Here is a 21,041-nt window from a genome sequence, read left to right on the forward strand (position 1 = left end):
AACACACACAAAAAAACCCCATGATGAATGAAAAGTCACAGAAACAAAACTTAGTATGGCCAGAGGTGAAAGGTTCTCTCAGAAAAACCAAATTATATGGCAAAGAGTATGGAAATCACTTAGAAAAACAATAAGTATAACAGTTAAATCCCATCCAATTTTTATGTATCTGTGACCTTTAGGCCAACTTGAAATATGCAATATGTAAGCCTTCAATAGATAAAGACAAAGAAAAAATATTTTTAAACTTACATACTTGTATATATGCATTTTTACATAATTTCCTAACCTATATTAGTAATATCCCAATATCATTTCAGTCCTTCTGTTTACCTGTTGTTTTGGGTTTCAAAAATGGTAATAACTCTGTAAAATAAAATTTATATCTATATATCCATACTATATAAAATAGATACTATGGGCACAAGGTAAAAAAAAAATTAAGCAATTTGAAAGAGCATACAGTAAAAAAGTAAACCTTTACCATATGTATTCCCAGTGTTACTACCCAAAAGCAGTCACTCTTACTGGTTTCTCGTATATGCATTGGGGTGTCTACGTGGCTCAGTCGATTAAGCATCTGCCTTTGGCTCAGGTCATTCAGGGCCCTGAGATCAAGCTCAGTGTTGTCGGGCTCCCTGCTCAGTGGGGAGCCTGCTTCTCCCTCTCCCTCTGCCCCTCCCCACACTCATGCTCATGCTCTTTCTCCCTCTCTCTCTCTCTCTATATATATATATAAAATAAATAAATAAAATCTTTAAAAAAAGATAGTCTATGCGTATAACACACACACAAACACACACACATATACATGAGTGTGTGTGCACATGTATGTATGTATTTCACCTTCAATTAAAAAAAAAAAAAGTAGCATAAGGGGTGCGCCTGGGTGGCTCAGTTGGTTTAGCATCTGCCTTCAGCTCAGGTTGTGATCCCAGGGTTCTGGGATGGAGTCCCACATGGGGCTCCCTGCTCAGAGGGGAGCCTGCTTCTCCCTCTCCCTCTGCCTGATGCTTCCCCTCCTTGTGCTCTCTCCCTCTGTCAATCAAAAGTAAAATTTTTTTTAAAAAAGGTAGCAGGGGGCGCCTGGGTGGCACAGAGGTTAAGCGTCTGCCTTTGGCTCAGGGCGTGATCCCAGCGTTATGGGATCGAGCCCCATGTCAGGCTCCTCCGCTATGAGCCTGCTTCTTCCTCTCCCACTCCCCCTGCTTGTGTTCCCTCTCTCGCTGGCTGTCTCTATCTCTGTCGAATAAATAAAAATCTTTAAAAAAAAAAAAAAAGGTAGCAGATGCTAAAAACCGTTCCTCATTTTGTTTTTATCATTGTATCTTGGACAACACTCGGTATCAGTACAAAGGTATTTGCCTTGTTAAAAAATTATTTAATTAAAGGCACAAAACAAAATAGCTTCATGGCCTAAAAGAAATTACTTCTGTGGAAGACTAATAAATAATCTGAGATATTTATCATACCAAGAAAAAGACAAGGAAGATACCCATTCATTCATTCATTCATTCCTTTACTTACTCATTCAACATGTTTTGAATGTTCACCATGTATGAGGCACTTATGAGTATCAAGAGCATGAAGATGAATTAGAAACCATTTCTACCTTCTAGGAGTCACAGACTATCAAGAAATACACTCACATGAACAATTAGGCAATTATAATACTGTGTGATGTGGTATTATAGTATACCTCGGCAACACAAAAAATTAAGTAATCAACTCTACTTGTGCCAGAAACAAATGCTAAGCACTTCACATCCATTATCTCTTATGACACTCACTGGAACCCTACTAAATGCCTGCAGGGGATCCTTAACAGTCAGGGTTTCATTACCTAGATCCTTACAGTTAAGAGATTACACTAGGAAGCAAAAGTTTCCCTATCATATATTTACAATGAACCAATCATTTATAAAATGAATCATCAAATATCACTCCTCATTTAACATATCTTTCTGCTCCATTAGTTTATTTGCAAATTCAGTCCAAAGTGTTTGCAAAGTGAAACTGCAAATCTCTTGTAAAAGATGTAAGACTTTCATAAAGTCATGTAAAATAACAGTGGAGAACCTCTCTAATTATAAGCAAACCTACTGACAAAAATAAGGATGTTGTGGAAATACAGGAGTTAATATTGGAAAAGAAAAAACCAACAGGGGGAGTGGTATAAACAGACATTTCACAAGAAAATTATTTGAATGGAAAAGGATTCAAAAGCAAAATATCTGTTTTATGTAAGCCTCCAGGTAATCAAAACTCTGTAAGCAGATACACAAAAGTTAATGACAAAGGACTCTAAGCGTACCACTACAGAAAATCATCAAATCACAAAGAGAACAAGCGAAGAAAAAAGGAATAAAGAACTCATGAAATAGTCAGAAAATAATGAGCAAAATGACAACAGTAAGTTCTTTTTATCAATAATTACTTTAAATGTAAATGGACTAAATTCTCCAAGCAAAAGATATAAAGTGTCTACATGGATTTAAAAAAAAAAAAACCCAACTATATGCTATCTACAAGAGACTCAGTTGAGCTTTAAGAGTACATGTGGACTGGGGCACCTCAGAGGCTCAATCGGTTAAGCATCTGCCTTTGGCTCAGGTCATGATCCTGGAGTCCTGGGATTGAGCCCTGTGTTGGGTTCCCTGCTCAGTGGGGAATCTGCTTCTCCCTCTGCCCCTCACCCCACTTGTGCTCTCTCTTTCTCTCTCTCTCTCTCTCTCAAATAAATAAAATCTTAAAAAAATACATGTGGACTGAAAGGATGGTAAAAGGTATTCCATGCAAATGGAAATCAAAAGAAAGTAGGAGTAGCTATACTTGAAATCAGATAAAATAGACTTTAAGGCAAAGACTGTAATATGAAACAACAAATAAGGTCATTATATAATGTACCCAAAAGAGGGTACATTTAAAAATACTTATGCACCCAGTATAGAAGCATCTAAATACATACAACAAATATTAACAGACCTGAAGGGAAAACAGCAATACAGTAATAGTAGGGGACTTCAATAACCTACTTTCAACAATGGGTAGATAATAGGGATAGAAAATCCATAAGGAAGCATTGCACTTAAATGACGTTATACCAGGTAGACTTAGGTATTTAGAAAACATATCCAACGGCAGCAGAATGCACATTCTTCTTAAGTGCACATGGAATATTCTCTAGGAGAGATCATATGTTAGGCTGTGAAATAAGTCTTAATAAATTTAAGAAGATTAATATCATGTCTAGTATCTTTTCTGACCACAGGGTATGAAACTAGAAATCAATTACAAGAAGAAAACTGGAAAATTCACAAATATGCGGAGATTAAACAACATGCTACTGAACAACCAATGGTCAAAGAAAAAATAGAAGAAAAAATTTAAAATATCTTAAACAGGGGTGCCTGCGTGGCTCCGTCAGTTAAGCCGCTGCCTTTGGCTCAGGTCATGATCCCAGGGTCCTGGGATCAAGCCCGGCATTGGGCTCCTTGCTCAGTAGGGAGTCTACTTCTCCCCTTCCTGTTGCTCCCCCTGCTTGTGCTCTCTCTGTCTCTCTGTGTCAAATAAATAAATAAAATCTTTAAAAAACACCTTAAGACACATGAAAATGGAAACACAATATACCAAAACCTATGGGGGTGCAGCAAAAGCAGTTCTAGGAGGTAAGTTCATAGCGGTAACACCTACATTAAGAAAAAAGAAAGATCTTGTTCAAACAACCTAACTTTACACCTCAAAGAACTAGAAAAAGAACAACCCAGGCCCAAAGTTATTAGATGGAAGGAAATAACACAGATCAGAGCAGAAATAAATGAAACGAAGACTAAAAAGAGAATACAAAAGATAAATGAAACTAAAAGCTGGTTTTTCCAAAAGATAAACAGACAAAACTTAAGCTAGATTTACCAAGAAAAAAGTGTGAGGACCCACATATTACATAAGTAATATTAGAAATGAGAGAGGAGGGGGGCGCCTGGGTAGCACAGTCGTTCAAGCATCTGCCTTCGGCTCAGGGCGTGATCCTGGCGTTCCGGGATCGAGTCCCTCATCGGGCTCCTCCGCTGGGAGCCTGCTTCTTCCTCTCCCACTCCCCCTGCTGTGTTCCCTCTCTCGCTGGCTGTCTCTCTGTCACATAAATAAATAAAATCTTAAAAAAAAAAAAAAGAAAGAAAGAAATGAGAGAGGAGGGGCGCCTGGGTGGCACAGCGGTTAAGCGTCTGCCTTCGGCTCAGGGCGTGATCCCGGCGTTATGGGATCGAGCCCCACATCAGGCTCTTCCGCTATGAGCCTGCTTTTCCTCTCCCACTCCCCCTGCTTGTGTTCCCTCTCTCGCTGGCTGTCTCTATCTCTGTCGAATAAATAAATAAAATCTTAAAAAAAAAGAAATGAGAGAGGAGACATTACAACTGATACCATACAAAGGATCATAAGAGACAGTATAAGCAATTATACATAACCAACAAATTGGACAACCCAGAAGAAATGGATAAATTCCTAGAAACATACAACCTACCAATAATGAATCTAGATGAAATAGAAAATCTAAACAAACCAATTACTAGTAAGGAGGTTTAACCAATAATCAAAAACCTCCCAATAAACACAAATCCAGGATGAGATGACTTCACTGGTGAATTCTACCAAATATTTAAAAAATAAAACCAATCCTTCTCAAATAAAATCTTTAAAAAAAAATTAAGACTAGAACTACCATATGATCCAGAAATTTCACTTCTGGGTATAAATCCAAAGGAAATGAAAATAGGTTATCAAAGAGATACTTGCACTCTCATGTCACTGCAGCATTAATTATAATATCCAAGACATAGAAACAACCTAAGTGTACATGAATAGATAAATGGATAAAAAGATGTAATACATATTATTAATATATTGTTTATATATTACATTTATATTTTATATATATATAACCATATATATATATAACCATATATATATATATATATATATATAAAACCATATATATGCATGGTTTCCTTTGCTGTGCAGAAGCTGTTAGTTTATATACATATTTATAAAATGGAATATTATTCAGCCATGAGAAAGAAGGAATTCCTGCCATTTGTGACAACATGGATGGACCTTGAGGGCATTTTGCTAAGTGAAATAAACCAAACAGAGAAAGATATATACTGCATGGTATTACTTATATGTAGAATTTAAAAGGCAAACTCATAGGAATAGAGCGTAGAAAAGTTGTTGCCAGCGGCCAGGGGTGGGAAAAATGAGAGGTTAGTAAAAGGTACAAACTTTCAGCTATAAGATGAGTAAGATCTGAGGATCTAATGTAAAACATGGTGACTATAGTTGATAAGGTTGTAATGTATAATTGAAATTTGCTAAGAAAGTGGAACTTAAATATTCTCACTACACACACACACACACACACACACACACACACAATATATGGGGCGATGGATGTGTTAATTATCTAGATGGGGGTTATCATTCATAATGTATATGTATATCAAATAACCATGATGTACATTTTAAATATCTTACAATTTCATTTGTCAATTATACATCAATAAAGCCGAAATTAAAAAAAAAAAGTAAAACATCTTCCAAAAATGGCCCTTTGGTGACAAGACTGCAAACTTGGGCTGAAGGCATCCTCCTTCAACCCAACTGTAAAGATGCCATAGTAGCAAAAAGGATGTCAATAGGTTCCAGAACTTAACATAATTATGTAAGAAACCCTTGAGAAAAAAAAAATGTTTAGCAGTTTCTGAATGGGAAGAAATGGCAGTCTGACTATATAAGGCCAATACCATGAAAATGGTACTTGGACTGTGTTTCATCTGTAATTAAAGCCCTACCCATTTTTCCAGCTTTTAAAAAGACTTACATCTGGGACGCCTGGGTGGCTCAGTTGTTAAGCGTCATTCTTCGGTTCAGGGCGTGATCCCAGCGTTCTAGGATTGAGCCCCGCATCAGGCTCCTCCACTGGCAGCCTGCTTCTTCCTCTCCCACTTCCCCTGCTTGTGTTCCCTCTCTCGCTGGCTCTCTGTTGAATAAATAAATAAAATCTTTAAAAAAAAAATAAAAAGACTTACATCTATGCTAAATTATCCGTTATCTCCAACTAACTTATTTTATTGCCTCTTAGTCATTAACTTATTAACAAATACTTAATGCACACCTACTATGTGGCATTAGTCTAAATGCCAGGGATAAAGTCACTCTCTTTGAATCTAATTTCATGGAGATCTGATTACCCTCATATAAATCCATATAATCAAGTTTCTGAACCTTCAGAGTTTAAGATCAGACCTTTAATAGAGGTAAATTACTGTGGTCTAGTCACTTGAGGGTTTTACCTGAAATAGCCAGCTAGGCTCTCTCCCTGTTCAGAACCATGGAATTAATTATTTGCATGGGGTTCAAGAGAGAACACTAAGAACAGACCACAGAAAAGTGAGTGGGGGATCATATGGACTTGAATGAAATCAAACTTGTTCTGCAATTTCACTCTGCCTGGAAAAGGATAAGTGATCTGTACCACGTGAATGGAAAAGTTAAAAATCCCCTGTGCTTTTGTATGGTAGGACATGTATTTCACCCTTTTCACAAATATTTTTAAATATCCACTAAATAGGGGACGCCTGGGTGGCTCAGTCGGTTAAGCATCTGTCTTCGGCTCAGGTCATGACCCCAGGATCCTGAGATCAAGTCCCCACATCGAGCTCCTTGCTCAGCAGGGAGCCTGCTTCTCCCTCTGCTTGCTGCTCCCGCTGCTTGTGCAAGCTCTCTCTCTCCCTCTGACAAATAAATACATTCCTAAAAAAAAAAAAAAAAAAAAAAAAGTATCCACTAAACAGGCCCTGTGCCAGATATATAAGTCAATTGGAGACTGATCTCCTAAAAAGGACTGAAGTCGGGGAAATAAAGCTATGGGCAGTCCACAGTATTGCTTATGCTATTTGTGTTACTCTGTGAATGAAATCAACATCTTTTTGGCAGCAAAGTGAACCACTAAGGTGAAGAGTAAGCATTTAAGCTTACTCTAAATAGTGAGTAAAAGTGAGTAAAAGTGACTTATTGGCCAATTATAGAGGACTACTAAGTAAGCATGACAGTGTGTATTTGTAATGGGGAAAGTCACCTCAGATTTTAGCCTTCTATTAAGATGGGCCAGACTTGCACATGGGAAAAGGAATGTGGATCTGTTTTGGTCTTTTTTTCAAAGTCCCTTCTAACTAATATTATAGAAGTTTATTGCCAAGACTGAAGTTTTTATATTTTCCTCTCTTAAAAGGCTGACCTTCAAGCCACTCTGTGTCAGGTTTGTCCCCATACAGGTTAAAATCCAGAGACAGATTTGCCAAGAAGTTAATGAAATTAAGTTTCTGGGATCCTACTTGCACTAGCCCCTTTCAACTAAGTATTCACTTTTGTATCTAATTTGATCCTATTTTGATTTTGCCATATTGTTCATCTTAAAGGGAGTCCCTAGAATTGTATACGCTTTGGGTCACATAAAATTTAGAAACACTTCTGATAGAACCCTTAGAATTATTGAAGTATTCTTATTACTTCATCTTTTTTTTTTTTTGAGATTTTATATATTTGAGAGAGAGCGAGCACGCACAGAGGGAGAGAGTGAGGGAGAAGCTGACTCCCTGCTAAGCAGAGAGCCCGACATGGGGCTCAATCCCAGGACCCTGAGACCATGACCTGAGCAGAAAGCAGACGCTTAACCAACTGAGCCACCCAAGCACCCCTACTTCATCTTACTGAATTCTAAGAATTACCATTTCATCCTACAAAAAGTCCTTGGTTTAGCTCCTTCCCAGTTTCTGCTGATACTACTTATTTAGTTCAAGTCTCCCTTTACTTGAAAACTGCATGATGACAATGGCCTGACAGTTGGTTTCTCTGACTGCAATCTCTCTCAAAAATGTATCTATCCTATGTAAAGCTGCCAGACTTTTTTTTTTTTTCACAGAAACACTGCTTATTTTGCAAAATTCCCATCCAAGCTCAAGATATTTGGGTGACTTTCCACTGTCACTGATCTTCTAAAATTGAGATGCTTAAATGCCCAGGTGAAAGTGGCAATCAATCAGAGGTACTTGAGGCTGCAAAAGAAATGTGACATACTTTCCTAGAGTATCATTTTCACTTGATGGTAAATTATTTATTTATTAAAAAAAATTTTTGAGAGAGAGAGAGAGAATGGGGGGGAGGGGCAGAGAGTGAGGGAGAGAAAGAATCTTAAGCCCCAAGGTGGGGGCTCAATCTTTTGACCCTGAAAATCACGACCTGAGCCAAAATCAAGAGGTGGATGCTTAAGCGACTGGGCCACTCAGGTGCCCCGCATGGTAAGTAATTTAAAAGATTACTCCCCACCTTCCCTACTATCTTCTTCTTACTTGTAACAAACAGATACAGAGTTGAACACAAAAAGAAATTTTTTTTAAGCTCAGATGCAGTGAATTAGATTCATCATTATTCTTGGTTCATGACACATTCTCATCATTGGCATGTTCAAGGCCCTCAAGTACTCATTCAGTCTTTCACTTAAAATAACAAATGTCTATGAAATCACCAACTTGAAAACCAAGACATGAATTTACATCCACCTCTTCGATCCTCCATTGCATCACTTATTATTATGACCCTTATAAAAAGTCTACCACATGCTAGAATTCTTAAGGACTTACTCCTTCCACTCAATATTATATTGCTAGGATTAATCCACATTGCGGCATTTAACTGTAATACATTCATTTGTAGAGCTGTTTAAATACACTCTAATGTATTTATTCCTAATTTATTTATTATATAATCTATTCCTCTACATATAGGTAGGCATTTGAGTTGTTTTCAGATCTTGATATTAAAGCGAGTGCTCATATGGGGTGCCTGGGTGGCGTAGCTGACTAAGTGGCAGATTCTTGGTTTCAGTTCAGGTCATGATCCCAGGGTGGTGAGATCAAGCCCCACGCTGGGCTCCAGGCTCAGCACGGAGTCTGCTTGGGATCTCTCTCCCTCTGCCCCTCCCCTCCATACTCTCTAAAATAAAATAAATCTCTTAAAAAATAAAATAAAATTATGGTAACATACATATAACATCAACTTCACCATTTTAACCAGGTCTGCAGGTGCAGTTCAGCGGTATTAAGTACGTTCACATTCTTGTGTAACAGTCAACTTCCTCCATCCATCTCCAGAACTTTTTCATCTTTCCAAACTGAAACTCTGTACCTATTAAACAATAACTCTCCATTCTTCCTTCTTGTCAGTCCCTAGCTCCATGAGCCATGAGATCATAACCTTAGCCAAAACCAAGAGTCAGACACTCAACCGACCCATCCAGGTGCTTCTATCATTTGGTAATTCTATGTTTAATACTTTGAGTAAACACCGTAATTTTTCACACAGTGGTTGCACCATTTTATATTCCCCTCAGGAATGCGGAAGTGTTGCAATTTCTCCACATCTTTGCCAACACATTTTTTTTTTTGTTTTGAACAACTGCCTTTCTAGAGGGTGTCATGTGGTATCTCGTAGTTTTGATTTGAATTTCCCTAATGATTAGTGATGTTGAGCATCCCTTCATGTGCTTATTGGCCATTTGTAGATCTTCCTTGAAGAAATGTCTATTTAGGGGCGCCTGGGTGGCACAGCGGTTAAGCGTCTGCCTTCGGCTCAGGGCGTGATCCCGGCGTTATGGGATCAAGCCCCACATCAGGCTCCTCCGCTATGAGCCTGCTTCTTCCTCTCCCACTCCCCCTGCTTGTGTTCCCTCTCTCGCTGGCTGTCTCTATCTCTGTCGAATAAATAAATAAAATCTTTAAAAAAAAAAAAGAAATGTCTATTTAAGTCCTTTGCCCATTTTTGAGTTGTTTTGCTGTTGTTAACTTGTAGTTTTTCATATAGCCTGGATTTCAATCTCTTATCAGTATATGATTTGTGAACATTTTCTCCAATCTCATAAATTGCCTTTTCATGGTTCATTGTATCCTTTCGTGCACAAGTTTTAGATTTTGATAAAGTCCAGTTTATTATTTTTTGCTGTTGCCCATGCTTTTGGTGTCACAGCCAATAAATCATTGCCAAATCCAATGTCATTTTTTCCCCTGTGATTTCTTCTGAGTTTTATCTCTTATGTTTAAGTTTCTGATCCATTTTGAGTTAATTTTTGTGTATGGTATAAGGGTCTAACTTCATGCTTTTGCATGTGGATATCCAGTTTTCTGAACACCATTTATTGAAAAAACTGTCCTTTAGCCATTGAATGGTCTTGGCACCCTTGTTGAAAAACATTTGACCATATAAGCAAGAGTTTATTTGGGGGGTTCTCTATTTCTCTGGTTTATATGTCTGTCTTTATACCAGTACCACACTTTTTTGATAACTGAGTTTTGAAATGAGGAAGTAAGAGACTTCCAACTTTATCCTTCCTTGTCAAGACTGCTTTGGCTACTCAGGCTCCTTGGAGGTTCCATAGGAATTTTAGGATTGATTTTTCTATTTCTGCAAAAAAATGCTGAAATTTTTACAGGGATTGCATTGAATATGTAGACTGCTTAGGGTAGTATTGCCATCTTAACAATACAGTGTTTCTTTTTTTTTTTTTTAAAGATTTTATTTATTTACTTATTCGACAGAGATAGAGACAGCCAGCGAGAGAGGGAACACAAGCAGGGGGAGTGGGAGAGGAAGCAGCAGGCTCACAGCAGAGGAGCCTGATGTGGGACTCGATCCCATAATGCCAGGATCACGCCCTGAGCCAAAGGCAGACGCTTAACCGCTGTGCCACCCAGGTGCCCCAACAATACAGTGTTTCAATCCATGAACACAAAATATCTTTCATTTATTTGTGTCTTCTCTAATTTCTTTCATCAGTATTTTATAATTTTCAGTGTACAGATCTTTTGCCTCCTTGGTTAAATTTATTTATAGGTATTTTGCTTTTGATGCTATTGCAAATGGAATTGTTTTAATTTCCTTTTTGGATTGTTCACTGTTACAGAAACACAACTGATTTTTGTGTGTGGCTTTTGTATTCTGCCACTCTGCTCAATATGTTTACTAGTTTTTTTGTTTTTGTTTTTTTAAGATTTATTTTAGAGAGAGAACGTGTGCACAAGCAGGGGGAGGGGCTGAGGGGGAGAGAATCCCAAGTAGACTCTGCACTCAGTACAGAGCCCAATGCAGGCCTTGATCTTATGACCCTGAGATCATGACCTGAGCCTAAACCAAGAGTCGAATGCTCAACCAACTGAGCCATGCAGGCGCCCCTGTTTACTAGTTCTAACAGTTGTTTTTTTATGTGGAATCTTTAGGGTTTTCTACATATAAGATCATGTCATCTGCAAACAAAGAATAATTTTAATTTTTCCTTTCCAATCTGATGGTCCAACTTTTTGCCAAGTGAAAGGAGTGTCCTGAATTAAGAGTTCCCTGGTCATTAGAAACTCTAATACTAGTCCTTTAATGCAAAATTCACATATACTGTTAAGAGTCCCAATCTTCAGGCTCTATCTCCAGATCTTAGGCTCTCATTCCCTCCCTTCTGCTCTTAAAAGAGTCCTGTAGCAAAAAATTTTTGAATACTAACTGGTTACAGCATCAAGCTTAAGACTCCTTATCAGTCTCTCAAATATACAACATAAATCTTAACATTTATTGGTTTATAAACTCCTTTGAGAATTTGATAAAAATTATCAATATTTGATTCAGGAAAAAAATGCACATACAAAGTTCTGTCTACAGTTTCTGATTTATGGATCTCCTTAAGTTCAACCATGTACCTCTTACAAATATAATCCAGGCACTTTACCTAGTCAATTCTATTTCTACTAAATATATGGCCTCTACACAAATACTGGTTGTTTCAACTACACACGAGCTATGATGTCCTCCCTCTTTCGCATTCCCAATTCAATGCTTTTGATCACTGCTTCTCCACATCCTAATTTTACTTTTTCCTCAAGGTCCAGCTAAAATTCCCCATTCTTCCAAGATATTTGTCCAACTTATTGTCCTCTCTCCCAACAGTATCATTCACTCATTATATATTGGGGAGCTTCTCTGTGCCAGGCCATCTTCCAAAAGCTGGGGATGCAGAAATAAACAAGACCCAGTCTCTGTCCTCAAACACAGTGCTGGATTACCCAAAAGGCATATTAAACACATACTTGGGACACACACTCACGGAGTGAAAATTATCTGAAAAAATAAAATATTCTAAAAGATAATAAACTCACATTTCACTTTAGCATTTGTTTGATTTTAAAGTATATTTTGGTTAGAGTCCTCATAATCTTTACAGTGCTAGTTTCTGAAGGTCTTTAGTCCTGCCAGCCTACTGGGGGAAAAAAATCTTTGTATTTGAGAAAGATCACTATTGAGTACATTAAAAAAATGGTTTGGAGGGGACAGTTGGGTGTGTAACTGGAGACCAACCAGTTAGAAGGCTGTAATGCAAAGGAAGACAATAGTAACCTGAGCTAAAGTGTAGCAGGAGTTGAAAGATGTGGAAAAAAAGGAAAAATGAAGCAGGGAGAATTTATCACATTTGGTGATTAGATGTGTAGGATAAAGAAGAGGGAGTTAATGAGGATAGTTCCTGTTTTCTGGGTTGAAAGACTAGGTACATGATGGTACTACTCATTAGCAGAAGAAGGGAAGATTGGGGTTTGGGTGAAAGAAATGTGTAAGTTCAATTTGGCATCTCCGAATGTAAATGCCCACTTGGCAGTTAGGTAGCAGGTCTGAAAATCAGGGAAGAAACTTAGGCTACAGTTACTATTTTACAGATCATCAGTAGATAGATGGTAATGAAGTTTTTGAAGAGAACAAGAATCCAAGGAAAATGGATAGAATGAAAAAAATAGTTCAAGGAGTATGTGCTAGCTGGTCTAATAGAACCAATAATTAAAACAGTTAATACTTAATGTGCCCTCCCTAAGAGCCTGCTACTGTTCTAAACACTTTACTCATACAATCTTTAAAAAAATAAAACCCTTTGGGGGTGCCTGGGTGGCTCACTAGGTTGGGTGTCCCACTCATGATTTCAGCTCAGGTTGTGATCTAGGGGTCGTGGGATCAAGCCCCACATCCAGCCCTATGTTCAGTGTGGAGGCTGCTTGGGATTCTCTCTCTCCTCTCCCTCTGCCCCTCCTCCCATTCGCACTCTCTAAAATAAATAAAATTTAAAAAAAATAAAACCCTTTGGACTTAGGCACTATTATTATTATGCCACTGTATATTCAAGGAAACCAAGGCACAGTGCAGAGAAAGGATTTGCTTAAATTACACAACTAGTGGAGTGATGAAGCCAAGATTTGAAGATAGGTAGTCTGACTTCAGAACTTTGCTCTCATCCTATATAAACCTCAGAGCAGTTCTGGAAGGCAGGCACTTTTATCTCTACGAATTTAGAGTGAGGCTCAAAGAAGTTGCCCATACCCATTCATTTCTCAGTTAGAAGCAAGGATTTAATTTCTCTCATCATCCTTTATGATGCCTAGCCTAGTACTAAATATTTGTTTACAAACAGTATTGTTACTAATACTTCTAACAAGCACACTGAAGGGTTAGCTCCCATTTACCTTCCACAAGTTACTTGAGGGTGTACCGCAACATAAAGTATAAACTAAGGCAGGGCGGGGCAGATGTGGGTACATGAAATAGTGAATCCTACCCCAAAGAACAGTAGAAGGAAGTCCCAGGACAAAAGTCTTGTAATAGGCATAGAGATTGGAGCAGGATGGTAAAGTCTGAAATGGGGGTCCTCATGGGGAGAACTTCTGAAATCTAAAAATTAATACAACTGAAAGCTTAGAAAACTTGGAAATGATAAAGGAATATGGTAGAATGTAGAATATGTTATTTTAACCTGCCTCTAGCACTATTCTTCAATGAGGGGAATGGGGACAAAATACTGTTGCCTGAGAGAAGGAAATGTTATCCTAGAAGCCCACAGTTCTGTAGTCAACTTTTACATAGGAATAATTGAAATTCCTCTTATTACTATATTTTGTTGATTGTGAGACTTTTCCCCCCACATTTTAACACTTCTGAATGGGATGCACCTTACAATCAATGGTGTGTCATGGTTTAACAAGTTGTTTATTTTCTTTCTTAGTAGTATATAAAATAATGCTTCATCTTACAATCAATAGCATGTTGGATTTGATCAACTGTGTCAGGCACAGCTTTAGATACTGTATAATATACTCTTTTTCATTTAATCTTCATAAGTTTTACGCAGCTGTGTTATTATTACCATTTTGCAAATAAGGAAACTCAGGCTCAGGGACTAAACAAGATGCTTAAGGACAGGTGTCAATTAAGTGGCAAACCTAGAATTGAAAACCAGGTCTCATTTCAAAGGTCATGCTCTTCTTGACAGACGGTACCTACATTTGTTATGAGTATTGTGGAATCACTACCTTGTGCACCTGAAACTAATGTAACATTATGTTGTCAACTGTATTTCAATTAAAAAAGTCATGCTCTTTTTGTGCTTCAATATTTAGCATGAGTGATACAGAGTTGAATAAAAACCTAACCCTATCCTTTTAGTCATATTATGATCTAGCTCAAATGTGAAACCTTCCCAGCTCCTCCAAGAAGAAACAATCTTGCCCTCATCTATGCTCCCATCACATTTTACGAATACCTTGATTATACACAATAATGTATAACATCCAAAGAGAACCTTGGAAGTCGGAAGTAATATTTTAGTCACCTCTCTGACCCTACAGTCCTGCCTATCACTGTTGCCGACACATAGAAATTCATTGTTAAAAGGAGACAGGCTCTCTGCTGCTAAGTCTTAGAGACAAGAAATGCACAGAAAACTTTTAAAAAGACCAAAAGTAGCGTTATAGGGGAACTCTAAGTAAAGTACAGTGGAATTTAAGAGAAAAGAACCAATAATAAAAGTACAAGTCAAGGGGAAACAGTTCTGCCAGCTTCTGGATTTTCATAAACACAAATACACTCATACAAACAGAATCAGCCTGAAAAAAACTGAAAACCTCTATGCAGGCTGAAACCAAGCTTCTAAGACATTTTCGTTAATCTACACAGCATTTAAAAACGAGTTACCGGGGCGCCTGGGTGGCACAGCGGTTAAGCATCTGCCTTCGGCTCAGGGCGTGATCCCGGTGTTACAGGGTGTTACAGGATCGAGCCCCACATCAGGCTCCTCCGCTATGAGCCTGCTTCTTCCTCTCCCACTTCCCCTGCTTGTGTTCCCTCTCTCGCTGGCTGTCTCTATCTCTGTCAAATAAATAAATAAAATCTTAAAAAAAAAAAAAACTTGAGTTACCAGCATTTATAAATTGAACTTTCACGTAAAATCAGGGTTTCTGGATTTTCCTGGAAAATGGGAAGATAACGAAAACTGGGTGCTCCTTCTCCCAGGGAAACTGCCTGGACGTGAGTACCAACTGCTCCTTTCGTATAAAATTATCGCTCCCTTATTCATGCTAGTACCTCCAATCGTCTCTTTATGGCCAGCTTGCATAAGATCATTTATATGCAACCACGGGACACATTCGGGTTTATGACCCCTTCTCCAGACACATCACTCACTGCTCCCACACACAACGTATTCTCCTGCACCCGCGTCTTCGACTACAAAGGCCCCCCGCAAAGCACTCCTAACTTCTTTAAGCACTACTTCGATTCCTTTCACAGCTTTCTCTGATCATCCCCTCAACTGGGTCACCGCAGCACTCTGGCCATACCTCTATTAAAACCCTAATCACATCGTATGTGCAAGTTTCTCTCCTTCGCTAGGACGGAAGTTCCTTGAAGCCAGCAGCCGCGACAAACTGATTGTCGCGTTCCCAGTTCCCAATCAGGGACCTTGCATCTAACACAGGCGTTCAGTAAACTACCCAAACGGTCCTAGAGGTGGGGCTGAGGCAGACGCGCAGCCCAGTGCACCCAGGAGTATTCCGGCCGATAGGAGGGTGCGACAGACCCCTGCAAGCAGAAGCCACCAGGAGAAGTCCCGCCGCGGCAGTTGCGCCGCGGAAGCCCAAGTCCCAGCTCTCGCGATATTCGGCCGGAGCGCCAGCCCCCGAGCCGGCGAGTTTCCCGCTAGATTCTCGTGGCCACGCGACTCTCCGGAAGTAGCCCTTCCGGCGCTGTGCCCCGGAAGCGGAAGTGTGCCTCTAGTCTGTCAGAGAGTATTAACTCGGTGGTCCAGAAATCCAGTGAAGTCGTTGTCGTTTAATTTTTGCGGGCTCTCAAGCGCTTCCCCCGTGGCGGGTGGGAGTGCAGAGAGGAAAGTGCGAGATGAGCACCATGTTCGCGGACACACTGCTCATCGTTTTTATCTCCGTGTGCACGGCTCTTCTCGCCGAGGGTGAGAGCGGCTGCTTCTCTGACGTTTGATCAGCCCCCACGGGAATGATCCTAGGCCTGGGGACTCTCGCGCCACCGAGGGAGTGGTCGCGAGCCTTGCTTGCTTGGGGTTGGGATGGGGGGGGGCGGCGCTCATCTGTTCCAGGGAATCGGAGCCACTCGGGAACAGGAGCGGGAGGGGTAGCGTGGAATCCTGTTTAGGGTAGATGCTGGTAAATATAAAGCAAAAAGTTGAAATTCCTCCTTACCCAACAGTTACCACCAGTAACAGTTTACTGTGACCATCACAAACATTTTTCTATTAGCATGTTGCTTTTAATGTTTCAGGTATAACCTGGGTCCTGGTTTACAGGACAGACAAGTACAAGCGACTGAAAGCGGAGGTAGAAAAACAGAGTAAAAAACGTGAGTATGGCAACATGCTTTAGATACAGTTTCAACACGTCAAGTTCATTGAATGAATGTTCACAGTAAATGTTTTAGGAGCACCAACTGATACAAAAACTTTATAGGAATACAAAGATGAATTTGATTTGAATTGAAGGCTATGTAGAGTTATATGCAGTATTGGATATTTTTATGCAAAATGTATAATACAAATGGCGACGTAGCAAGGGACAGGAGACGTACTAGTTATGTGCTGTGGTGGTTCTAAAAAAGAGGTCCCACAACAATTTTCAGTTGTGAGGGGCCATGGAAGCCTTTGTGGTGCAGATGGCCTGGTAGTCCTTCTTGGATAGTTAGAATTGGATAGAGAATGAGCTGGAGGTGGGAATTCCAGGCGAAGAAAATAGGATATGTACAAAAATGTGGAAATTGTAGTGAGAAGATGTGTTTGGAGAGCAACAGGTCATTATGATTAGTATCAAGGTGAGCAGTGTCTTCAGGGATAAGGCAAGTTTCAGTTGTGTGAGGTGGTTGAAGGAGAGTTGGAGTAAAAGGTTAAGAACAAGTACGGTTTGTTGTCTTTGAATAAAGCAGGACACAGGACTCCACAGGGCACAGCTGGGGGGGCTGTTAGAGGTATAATGTGAATGGTTCTTTATAGGCTTGATGTGGCTTTCAGTGTTCTTTTCTGCCTTACAAAGATTAAATATAACTTTTGTATCTTAAAATTCCTCTGACTTTCTGTATTCTGTGACATGTTTATGTCTTCATAAGGGTTTAAAGTTCTCATCCTTGCAGTATCTCACTTGACCCACGTAGCAACCGTTTGTGATTAGTTGTATAAATATTATTCTGTCTTTATAGAAAAGGAAATGGAGGTTCAGAGAGGTTAAATGACATACTAATGTCACAGAGCAAACAAATAATTAGAAATCAAACTCAGGCTTTTGAAATTATAGTTTACTGGTCCTTGACTTATTCAGTGTGGATAATGTACCTCAACATATTAAAAACCAGGCTCATTATCTTTACCTTCATAAACGTGATCCTCTTCCAGTATTTCTCTACTGACGAATGGTACCTTCATGCTTCTGATAGTGCAAGCCAGAAACCTTGATACACTTTCTTCATTTGGCATTCAGAACACTGCACTCTCTTGCTTTTGCTCTTATCTTGCAAGTTGTTTTTTGTTTTTTTGTTTTTAACCGGGCGGGGGGGGGGGGTGTTGGGGAAAGGCAGAGGGAGCATGGGAGACAATCTTAAACAGGCTCCATGCCCAGCACAGGACTTGAAGTGGGGCTTGATCCCACAACTTTGACCTAAGCCGAAATTAAGAGTTGGACTCATAACTGACTGAGCCACCCAGATGCCCCTTGCCAGTCATTCTTTTGCAGTTTCCTTGTGGTTCCTCTTTTCAGCCTCTTGTTGGGCACCTCAAATTTGTTTTTATCCCCTTATACTCACTCCCTTGGTGAATTTAGTCATGTGCTCTATTTGGCGGTGGCTCCCAAATTTATATCCCTAGCCCTCTCTCCTTGATGCAAGATCCATATATCCTTGTAATAACATTGTATGGCGAGCAGTGGTGGCTACACTTGTGGGGAGCATAGCATAACGTGTAGAGAAGTTGAATCACTATGTTGTACATTAAAATTAACACTGAAATTAACATTGTGTGTCAACTGTGCTCAAGTAAAGATTCATGTATTAATTTGTCGGTTATACTGTAATGTTGAATATACATTTCAAACCCAACATGTCCAAATTGAATACTTTTTCCTTGCTTAAGTCTGCTTCATTTGTAGCTTTCATTTGGCCAGTGGCAGGTCTATCCCTCTACTTGCTCAGGCCATAATCCTTGTGTAGTTATCTTTAATTCTTCTCACACACCCCACATCTAATACTTTTGGCTGCCTTCAGACATATCTAGAGTCTGACCACTTTCCATCACCTCCATTGATAACTACCTTCATCCTTTGCATGAATTACTGCAGCAGCCTCCAGCAAGTGTTACTGTTTCCCTACAGTCTGCTCCCAAGAAAACAGCCAGAATAATCCTTTTTTTTTTTTTTTAAAGTAGCCTCCACATCCAGTGTGGAGCCCAAAGCAGGGCTTGAACTCAGGACTCTGAGATCAAGACCTGATCTGAGATCCAGATTCGGATGCTCAACTGACTGAGCCACCCAGGTACCCCCAGAATAATTCTTTTTAAAGCTTATTAGATCATGCCCCATCCCTGCTCATAACCCTTTGATGGTGTCCCATTTTCACTGGAGAACAGCCAAAGTCCTCTGTGGCCTGTGGAGCGTCCCCTGTTACTGCCCTGATATTCTTCCTCTTTCACACAGTCTGCTTCAACCACACTGACCTACTTCCTGTTCCTCACTGTACATCAGCCACACTTCTGTGCCGAGAGCTTTCTACTGGCTGTTCCCTCTGCCTAGAATGTTCTTCTCTATGAAATCTGCTTAGTTACCCTCATATCTTTTTTAAATCTTTGTTCAAAACTTACTTCTGTGAGTCTTAACTTGACCACCCACTTTAAAACTGCAGCCTGCCCCTCTTCTCTACTGCGGCTGCTCTTCCTTTCCCATACCCTGCTCTGTTTTCCCCCCCATGGCTTGTGTCACTTCCTAATATATCGTATGATCTGTTACTGCATTGTGTTACTGTTTATTGTTTATCTCCACCTGCTAACATGAAAGCTTCACTAGGAGAGTGTTTTTGTTGTTCTGATGTATCCTGTGCACCTAGAACAGTGACTGGCACATAGTAAAAATTTAATAAATATTTGCTGATTTGAATACTTTCTTCTCTTACCCTGTATGTGCAGTCCACCATCAAGCCCTGTTAACTGTTCTCCTCCAGGAAAGTTTGCAATCTCTCCACATCCCTCCAGTTCTGCCGCCACCACGTCGTCAGACATCTGTCATGTTTCACGTGATCTACTGCAGTAGCCTTCTCATTGGTCTTCGGCGGCCACTCAGACTTACTCTCACAGGACATCCAAAGTCATTTTTCAAGACACAAATCTTATGTTACTTGCCCTTCTCAAAATATTCTGTTTCTCCCCATTGCTTTTAGGACAAAGGTGGGGCTTGCAAGGCCTGTGCATAGTCTGGTGCCTCTTGCCTTCCCCTCCAACTACATCCTGTATCACATTATTCCTTGCTCTCAGTTCTCTAGCCACTCAGGCCTTCCATCCTCTGGACTGGTCTTGCTTTTTCCTACTGTGGGTCCAGGCCTTATCTGCTCTTCCCTCTAACTGAAATAACTTTCCTAGTAAGTTTGTCTAGTAAATTCCCACTCATTCTTTATCTCTCAGAACCTTATTTAGTCTTTCAGAAGGGTCAGATCTTCCTTTTATGGGCTCTACTTTATCCATAGACATCTCCTTACAACAGATTTATCTAGCCTCAGTCCAGTCTGCTAGAAGACTAGGTTAATGTTCACAGTACCATCTTATGTTTCTGTTCTCTAGCCTTCTTGTTTTTTATGCAGTTATGGTTAAGTGCTAAGTAGTTATGTTATGGTCCTTCTGGGGAGGGAAAGAAATATTTTTTGTTTCCTTGGTTAATAGTAATGATAAAGAGTAGAACATTCAATGTCTTCTGTCCGTTTTGTCTTTTAAAATGTTATTTCGGTAACATCTTGTAGAATTTGACTTAATTTCCTTTTATGATCTCATACTAGTAGGTTCACTCTCAATCTCTTTCTCCCCCATTGGTATATGTCATGTTTTATCTTTTATTTACATAAAAGAGTACCTGTACTTAGACACCAGTGCATATATTGAAATCACACACACATACACGCACACACACACACACACACACATATACACGTTTTTAGTCAGCACTTTACTGTTTCACTTGCAATATTGGAGTCAAATTGAATTTTACATCTCTTTGGTAAGGTAGTAATACCAATTTTAGAATTCAGGTAGCATAATTAATGTACTAAGGGAAAGAGTCTTACCTGCCAATTCTCTTTAATGCAACTTTTAGAAATAATACGTGTACATGTACATGTCTGCTAGTAGAGGAAGTATGCTAAGATATTATACAGAACAAAGAATGTAAATAAACTAAGTAAAGGTAATTTTTGACATACCTATTCTTAGTCCATTCATAGATGGACTATGATGGGTATATAGATCAAAGATGGTAAATGTAAAATTTAAATAAATTACATTATTCCTCTTTAAAAGGTTATTTTTACTCTATCATCATGTTAATTGAAATGCATACAAAGAAGTTGGTCTTAGCTTCTTCTGTCTGTTTTTAAGT

The 21,041-nt window shown here is 39.4% G+C and overlaps 1 protein-coding gene across 1 annotated transcript in view; it reads left to right on the plus strand.

Annotated features, from left to right (window-relative positions):
* Positions 1 to 16,100: 16,100 nt before the first annotated feature.
* TMCO1 (transmembrane and coiled-coil domains 1) overlaps positions 16,101 to 21,041 on the plus strand; it is a 53,370-nt gene continuing 48,429 nt past the window's right edge. Inside the window, exons 1-2 of the mRNA XM_026517266.4 lie at positions 16,101 to 16,366; positions 16,693 to 16,770. Of these exons, the coding sequence (XP_026373051.1) occupies positions 16,297 to 16,366; positions 16,693 to 16,770 (148 nt within the window). The 5' untranslated portion in view covers positions 16,101 to 16,296. The remainder of the gene's footprint in view (positions 16,367 to 16,692; positions 16,771 to 21,041) is intronic.

This window comes from Ursus arctos, unplaced genomic scaffold (genome assembly GCF_023065955.2).
Source record: "Ursus arctos isolate Adak ecotype North America unplaced genomic scaffold, UrsArc2.0 scaffold_2, whole genome shotgun sequence".
In the NCBI taxonomy this organism is placed as follows: Eukaryota; Metazoa; Chordata; class Mammalia; order Carnivora; family Ursidae; genus Ursus; species Ursus arctos.